The 8,683-nt window shown below is 42.0% G+C and overlaps 1 protein-coding gene across 1 annotated transcript; it reads left to right on the top strand.

Moving 5' to 3' along the window:
* LOC109235362 lies at positions 6,232–8,216 on the top strand. The gene is made up of 3 exons (XM_019401440.1): positions 6,232–7,019; positions 7,083–7,729; positions 7,843–8,216. Exons 1-3 carry the CDS (start codon positions 6,232–6,234, stop codon positions 8,214–8,216), a joined length of 1,809 nt encoding a protein of 602 aa, XP_019256985.1.

The following is an 8,683-nucleotide window of genomic DNA, read 5'->3' as shown; positions in this document are numbered from 1 at the left end:
AACTGAATTAGGAAGCTGCTAGGAAAGTGTCATTGGGACTTATGTGAAAACTGAGTTTCTAAGTTAAGGACATTTAAGCAAAAATGAAAATTTCAAAAGGATTTAGGTGCAAAACTTAGCTTATTTCTGCAGCCCTGAAACCTTGCCTATAAAGGCACCTTTTCTTCAAGCTCAAGTCAGATTTTGGAGATTAAAAATACTGAAAATTGGAGAAACGGCTGGGGTCTAAAAGCTTAGGAAGAACACTGAATTTGCTGCACTCTTTTGGTCAAAAACTGCTTCAATTCTGCTAAAAAACTTCATGGCAGATCTGAGTATTTAAGCTTTCCATAGAATGGTCTTCATCTGGGGTTTTTTACTAGTTGAAAGTAGTTGAATTTGGTCTGAAGTTGCTGGTTAACCGCTGTTACTTTGCTGTTTTATGCTACTGCTGCTTCCCCTGAACTCAAGCCTTGTTTTCTGATTTATCTTGCTATCTTCAGGTACACATTCCTGAACTTTATCTAATGTGAGGCTTAATCTGAAGAATGAAATGGAAGAACAAAGTTTAAAGCATAGTGTCAGCTTTTATTTGTGCTTCAGTTGTATCTCTTCTTGATTTTGTGTTTTTAGTAGTCTGGTTCTTATCACTGTACATTATTGTGGGACTGTTAAGGTGCTGTAGTAAAGGACTCAATCAAGTCACATGTATCTTAGCTTTGCTTTAGTTTTGGCTGAAACAAGTGTTCATGTTTGATGATGACTTCATGTTGAACTAGCTATCATGACAAGTATAGGTTAAGGATAAAATGATAATGTGTAGTCTGCTATTTGAAGGCACTGTGATGTGTTGTTTTTGCTCAGAATTGTTTGCCTTGTGATGTGTGATTATAAACTCATGTTGAGAATAGTTTGATTTGCCTATTAGTCTGATTTAAAGTTTGGCATAAATCAATTCAGTGTTTGATATCTTGTGAAATGAGGATTTAAACTTAGTTTTAAAGATGTTGTTGAAAATCTTAGTGTGACTTTTGGGATCCAACTAATTCACATGCTAATGTTTTGGATTGGTTATTAGTTAGTCGTGAGAAAAGTTTAATTGATTTAAGTTTCTTTAGTAGTAGTTAGTGTAAAATCATGAAGGTAAAAAAATGGTACNCATGTACTGATTTATTTTGGTTTTGCTTAGGAGCATGTTTAAGCTGGATTTGTTGTTTAAAATTCAGAATGTCAGCTGGTTGCTCTGTGCTCGAACAGTTAAAATTCAGAAGCAAAATGTTAGTTTAATCACATGTTCCATATAGTCTTAGCTGATTGGCATTTAATGGATTTTGTACAATTGTTGGTTTTGAAAGTTGGGCCTAAAGCTGACCCAGTTAATGAGAGTTCAATCTCAGACCTGAGTGCATGATTCTATGCCGTTTGGTCGTCCATTCTCTCATCATAATTTGGCTCATTTTGAGCCCAAGTTCGAAGGTATTCATAAATGGGACTTGAACTTGTTTCGTTTTTGTTGAGCCCAAGCTTCCATTAATTGTTTATGATGACACAAGCCCTTTATCTAGCATTAGACAAAAATCTCAATTCCTTTAGTTTAATTAATTAGTCCTCTTAAAAGTAGATTTGACGCTTGCCATATTAAGTAAGACATAGTTATGGCCCTCAAAAGCTTAGTTTGAATTCCCTTTAAAATTGGAATTGAGGTGCGCCATGACAAATAAAATTTCAAAGTGCATGGCCTTCGCTTAATTAATATTTTAATCCTTAAAAATTGAGGTGCGCCATTTAATTGAATTTTCCATGGCCCTCGCAAAGTTGAAAGTGCGTAGTTGCTTTTAGGCGCGCTGTTTTAAAAAATTACTTTCCTAAACTCGGGTGTGCATTTCATGTGACCCAACTCCAATTCTCAACAACGTTAAATAAAATATGTCGCGGACTGCGGGTGCATTTCATGTGGCGTGGTCCAAAGACGTATTTTAGATGACGTTGACATCTTCCTTAAAAATAATTAAAAGCGGTTTAATAAGTTAAAAATGTACCATAGGCTAAAACATGTATAAAAATCAGATAATAGGCCAATTATGATAGTTTAAGCGACCGTGATAGAACCACGGAATCCCGGGGTGCCTAACACCTTCCCTCGGGTTAACAGAATTCCTTATTCAGAATTTCTGGTTCGCAGACTTCAAAAGGAAAGTCGATTTTTCCTCGATCTGGGATTTAAAAATAAACCGGTGACTTGGGACACCAGAAAACATACCATCCCAAGTGGCGACTCTGAACAAAAAATGAATAAATAATCCCATTTCGAATAATGTCACTTTAATTTGAAAAACTCCCTTATTACCTCTCGGGGTGTGTAAAAAGGAGGTGTGACAGCTCTGGCGACTCTGCTGGGGATACAAATCCAGAACTTCGGTTGAGGGTTCAAGAATTCGAGCTTAGAATAGCTGTTATGATTGGCTTTATCTGTTATCTGATTTTTCTACCTGTTTGAGCCTAATGTGCTAAATGCTGCTTTTACCGCTTTGATATTGTGTGAACTATATATAAATTGCTACGAAATCCTTCTTCTCTCTAAGTCTTCTAAATCATCTGGGGAGTGTGCACTTCGTGTGACTTCTCTTCTGTTTAGAGTCTTATCCAATTTTAGAACGAGGTTCGGACAAGCTGCAAAGCCGGTGAAGCTTCTGTATTTCCGGTACGCTGCCCCCCCCTCGGCTCGAGCTGTCCGCTCGGGTAAGCCAGGTCTAGAACAATAAACCCAGGTTTTAAACCTAGTATAATAAAACCTCATGCCGGATCCCGAGTAGGAACGCTTGTTTGCATCACGTGCATTTGACTTTGGAGACTCAACACAGGGGTTGGGTCTGTCTAGGACAGGTGTACCCGAAATGAAATGACCATCCTGATGCATCCTACTTGCTACTTGTGTATTTATTTGCTTCGGATTTGCATGTTGACCGGCTTGTTGGATAATGAGAAAAGAAAAGTCAATGTGAGGGCTAAGAGAGATAACTGCCTATTTTCTGAAAAAAACCAAAAAAAAAAAAATGTACTGAAACTCTGCCGAAATTTCGAAAAAAAAAGAAGAATTTTTTTTTTAAAATAGTTGTTTTTATCTGCCCGAACTACGCCAGTTTAATTCTCACCGGATGTGGAATATGTAGGCAACCCCCATCGGGTCCAACTTCCCTTTTTTTGCAAAAATAGCCCAAAAAGAACAAAAAATTTATTTTTATTATAAATAAGCAGGGTGATGCCATTCTTGTCTAAAATAGCCGAATGTCCCCAAAAAGGCGCCGGAAGGCCGTTTTGCAAGAACAACCACCTTTGGTCGTTTTTTTTAAAGGTTTTGGCCGGTTAGCAAATACAACCTTAAAATCTTCTTCCTCGAAGTGCTGAAAGGCCGTATTTGCAAAGCCGGATTTTTTATGAAAATTTTGAAAAAAATATTAGTGTTAACTTTTTTTTTGAGTCAAAATGAGTCATAATTTTTCTTTTAATTAAATCACCCTAATAAATGTGCATGATGAGCACAGATGAAAATGAACCCTTCGCAGCTCTTAAAGAGATCCCCTTACAGCTCCATTTGTGGTGGAACGATTTAGGGAAAGGCAGTAGAGGAACCGTGGTAAAGGTTTTGGGTGGTCTTATCGGACTTTTGAACATCAAGCCAAGATTGGACGTGATTGAAGCCATGATACCTTTTTTGGATCCAACTCGCAATGTGTTCCGCTTCTCTGACTTTGAGCTCACACCCACGCTAGAGGAAATTGCGGGTTATGCCGACCTCAGTGGAAACCTTAGAAGTCGGTACCCTGTGTCACCAAGACCGGTATCTCCCCATAAATTTCTGGACATGTTGAGTATTAGCCGGGATATTCGGGATGTGAATTTGTCTGAAGGGTATTGCACTTTCCAGTTCTTGTATCAACGCTATGGTAACCCCCAAGGTTTTGAAGCACCGAATACTGGTCTGACCCATGCCGGAAATAAAGATAAATGGGAGGCAAGGCGGGGTTTGGCTTTTATAGTAGCATTCTTGGGTGTTATAATTTGTCCACGAAAAGACGGCAACATAGAATTGGGCCTCGTGGTAATGGTTGATGTCGCAATCAAGAAAGCTAATGGCACCTTGGTTCCCCTGATCTTATCTGAGATTTACCGAGCTTTGACCATTTGTCGAGAAGGGGGAAAATTCTTCCAAGGCTGCAACTTACTACTACAATTGTGGATACAGGAACATCTCTGCCATCGTGTCGGGTATATGAACTACGGTATGACCGATTTGAATTGCATCGAAGAATTTGAAAGCCGAGGGGTGGGTGTTGAATTTCCCGAGGATACCGAAGCTTGGTTTGCACACTTAAGTTCTTTAACTTCTGATAAGATTGAGTGGGTGTTCGGATGGCTCCCTGTCACCGAAGCAATATACATGTCAGCCGAAGTGTGTTATCTTCTCCTGATGGGCATTCAGAGCATTCAGCCATATGCTCCTCACAGGGTTTTGCGCCAACTGGGCAGATTTCAAACCGTTCCGCATGACGAAGATTTGAGTAGACATGTCGTCGAATTGGGCCCAAAGGCCGTATTTCTGGAAGGAAGAGTTCGCCAAGTGTGGAATGAATGTAGATTTCTTGAACCTAAGACTATGGTGCGGGATCTAGCTAGAGATGAGGTAGACCCCAAGTACATTATTTGGTTCGGTAAAAGGTTTCAGATTCCTGAGAGACCTGCTAATAGACCTCATGTTCAATAATTCACTAATGACTCGCAGGAGCAGTGGGGCTGGTTGCAAAAGAAGAAAGCTATAGGGACAAAATAAGTAAATTAGAGGGACAAATCAGGGACCTCAAATTTGGCAATAATATCCAAGCTGTCACAGATGAAGGGGAAAAGAAAAAGTTAACTCAGGAAAACGAAGCCCTCAAGGCTCAAATCCAGAAAATGAGAATAGCTGCTAGAAACCCGGAAAGGAGCCGAGCAGATGAAAGGCTTATAAGCAGTTTGAGAAAGAAAGTACTTGAGTGTCAAGATGACCTAGAAAAATCTGAGGCCAGTCTAGCAAAGGTCCGGGCCAAATTGGCAAAGAATGTAGAAGGGCGGGCACAGTTTATGCAACAAATGAAGAGAAAATATGAGGGGACAATTACCAATCTGAAGAAGAAGCTAACCACCCTTGAAATGAGACAGACAAACAGGCTAGGAACTTAAAAGCCGATAGGGAACATTATAATGCTTTGATGGCTCAGATGGAGGAAGATATGCAACAGTTGCAAAATCAAAGCCAGCGTGACACTCAGGTGCTAGAAGCCCGGAATCAGCAAATCGGGCGCCTGCTTCAGGAAAAGGGTATTGTCCGAGAGAGGGTTAGAGCCATTGCCGACTACATCGTCATGAAATGCCAGGCATGTGAGGACATGACTCAAACCACTTTCTTCGCTGCAGTAATGACATTTGTCCGCCAGATAATGAGTGATTTGGAGCGGCTTCAAGGGGATCTCGCACGTAGGCCCGTGGCGAGACCGAATGATGTCCCACGGGCCCCAGGAGTTGAAGCATTGATGTATTCATGATTTTTCATTTATCGAGTTTGTATCTCAGTTGTTAGTTTAAAAGTTGTTTTGAGTCTGTTTGTAGTTTTTAAAATTCCAAGAAATGAGTAGGTTGAAGTCTTTTGTAATAGAAAAGTTTAGCAGTTTTATTAATGAAAATTGAAAATTCCCAAAAATTGTTTCTTTATTTTTCGCATTTACTTTCTTGAACTACGTTATGATCTGATTCACGCGGCGTCGTGATACGTAGGCAATCCTCATCGGATCCGGTCATGATTTTTGTAAATAACTCCAATAAGAGAGGGATGTGAAAAGAAAAACCCAAAAAGAAAGAAAAGAGAGCCAAAGAAAAACCAGAAGAAAAACGAAAAGAGAGCAAGCAAAGAGATGGAAAAAAAGAGTGGAAAATGAGAATAGAAGAACAAAAGCCAAAGTGGAAAGAAAAGAAAATTGGGAAAAGTAAGCAAAGCCGGGATGAAACATGCAACCGTCGCAAAACATGTAGAAACACATTTAATTGTATAGGTGCATCACACCCCAACGTGCGATTACCTATGTGTTATTTGCTCCAAACTGACCAGTTTGTTGTCTACTGTTAAGCCCAGGTTTTATGGTAAGGTGGTTGGTTTTGTGGTAGCCTGGCTTCGCATCCATACTTCACGAGGTTGAAAGGAAGCGTTGAAATGTCTTCAGAATGCCTCTGCCAACAGTTCCTATTACGGATGATAGTCCGATCTCGGGCATCCCAACTTCAGAATCGACAGCTGCCGAGGAAAATAGATTTCTGCGTCTCCGCATGATGGAAATATGGGACGCCTGGGCAAACGGAAAAGAACTACCAAGTGCAATCCCTGGATTTCCCGAGCTTTTTCCCAGGGCAAGTGGGACCTCCAACATCCCCATAAACTATCCAAACACCCCACTGGGATATCCTACCATTTCCGCCAACTTTGTGGGAACACCTTCTGAGGCTCGCCCCCAGGTGTTAGCTTCAGGTGCGGCTTCAAACATATTCACTGCGCCACCTTGTTCAGCTACGGCACAACCTACCCTACACAGGCCTAGCTTCGATCCGTCCTCTTTCACCTTTCAAGCACCATCTTTCCCAATGGAACCAACCCAGTTTGCTACTAGTGCTTATCCTCAGCCGCCTCGGTACGAGTTTACCGTAGGGCAGGAGAAAACTGCAAAGACCCATGAACAAGAGGAGATTACAAGAAAGATGAGAAGCATGGAGCAAAGCCTCAAGAATATACAAGGTCTGAGTGGGCAAAAGAGCGTATCTTACGCTGACCTGTGCATGTTCCCACACGTACATCTACCCTTGGGTTTCAAAACCCCGAAGTTTGAGAAATATGATGGGCATGGGGATCCCCTTGCCCACCTCAAAAGGTATTGCAGCCAACTGTGGGGATCGGGCGGAAAAGAAGAGCTGCTCATGGCTTACTTCGGAGAAAGTTTGGTCGGTATTGCTTTAGAATGGTATATGGATCAGGATATATCTCGCTGGCACATCTGGGACGACCTGGCTCGGGACTTTGTCAGGCAATTCCAATATAACATTGACATCGCTCGTGACATGAATTCATTGTCAAACCTAAAGAAGAAGTCCTCAGAGAGCTTCCGAGAGTATGCTGTCAAGTGGCGCGAACAAGCCGCTAGAGTTAAACCTCCCATGGACAAAACAGAGATGGTCAGTGTCTTCCTTCAAGCCCAAGAGGCCGATTATTATCAAAACATGATGTCTGCGATGGGTAAGCCGTTCGCCGAAGCCATCAAAATCGGTGAAATTGTTGAAAATGGGTTGAAAACAGGGCGAATCTTGAGTCAGTCTGCTATAAGGGCTATCTCCCAAGCCATCCAGGGCGGGTCTGGAGGAGTAGCAAATCGAAAGAAAAAGGAAGAAACAGCAATGGCAACTTCGAGTGCAAGAAAACCCCGTCCACCCAGATCTCTTTTCTCTGAAAGAACCCCACAAGACTACTATCCCCACCAAGATGTAGCTTATGCTCCTCAACCCTACACAGTGATGAATGCCCAACCCTATGTCAGGCCACAACAACAGTTTAACCAGAACAGAGCTCCACTTCCCAGAAATCAACCTCCTTACCAAGCTCACTACAATCCCCGACCTCCACAAAACAACTTCCGTGCCTGGGAGCCGCTAAGGAAAACAAACTTCACATCCATTGGTGAGTCCTATTCTAGCCTATTCCCAAAATTGGTCCAAATGGGTTTGTTGCAACCCGTACCCCCGAATAGGCAATATCAACATGGCACTAGTGTGCCTATCATTCAAGGGCAGAAGGGCATGATATAGATAATTGTTGGACTTTGAAGAGGGCTGTGGAAGATCTGAAAGAACAAAAGAGAATATTGCTAAGGGACGAAGATATTCCTAATGTAACCAACAATCCACTACCGGCTCACAACAACGGGCCGATTATTGGAATGATCTGCGAGGACAAAGAGTTTGACCCAGCTCTAAAAGCCATCATTGCCATAGCCGACGTGGAAAAGAAACCAAAAGCTGTCGCGAACAAGACAAGGGGGAGAAAAAGAGCAAAACCACCCCTCAGAAGAAGGAAAAGAAAGTGGAAGTTGAAACTGGGGCAGCACCCTCCAAGGATGCCGTTCTCTATGTCCCCCGAGGCCGCAAGAAAGAGCAGATGTCATTGAGTACTCCTAGGAGGTTTGAGCTAAACAAGGGAGCTCAAATGTATGTACCCAAGGGGACCTACGTGATGCGGGGGCCAATAATTCCACCAAGGCTGAATGAGCCCGTGGTTATTGGCCGCGCGCCACAAAGGCCCATGACAGATCCCACTGTTATGCCATGGAACTATAACAAATCAGTAGTAACTTACAAAGGCAAAGAGATCTCGGGAGAAGTTAAGGAAAATGACCCGGCTGAGAAGTACCTCAATCTGGAGGAAGTGAATAATGCCACGAGGAAGTGTTTCCCACCTAAGAAGGCAGTGAGTGCTGAAGAAGCAGAGGCATTCTTCCAGAAAATGAAAATGGCAGACTACGAGATAATCGACCAAGTTCAAAAATGTCCTGCTCAAGTCTCTCTTTTGTCTCTGCTGATGAACTCAACTGAACATCAAGAAGTGTTGATCAAAACTCTCAACGAAGCATATGTG

The sequence above is a fragment of the Nicotiana attenuata genome, chromosome 1 (genome assembly GCF_001879085.1).
Source record: "Nicotiana attenuata strain UT chromosome 1, NIATTr2, whole genome shotgun sequence".
In the NCBI taxonomy this organism is placed as follows: Eukaryota; Viridiplantae; Streptophyta; class Magnoliopsida; order Solanales; family Solanaceae; genus Nicotiana; species Nicotiana attenuata.
This window is presented reverse-complemented; position numbering and strand designations above follow the sequence as displayed.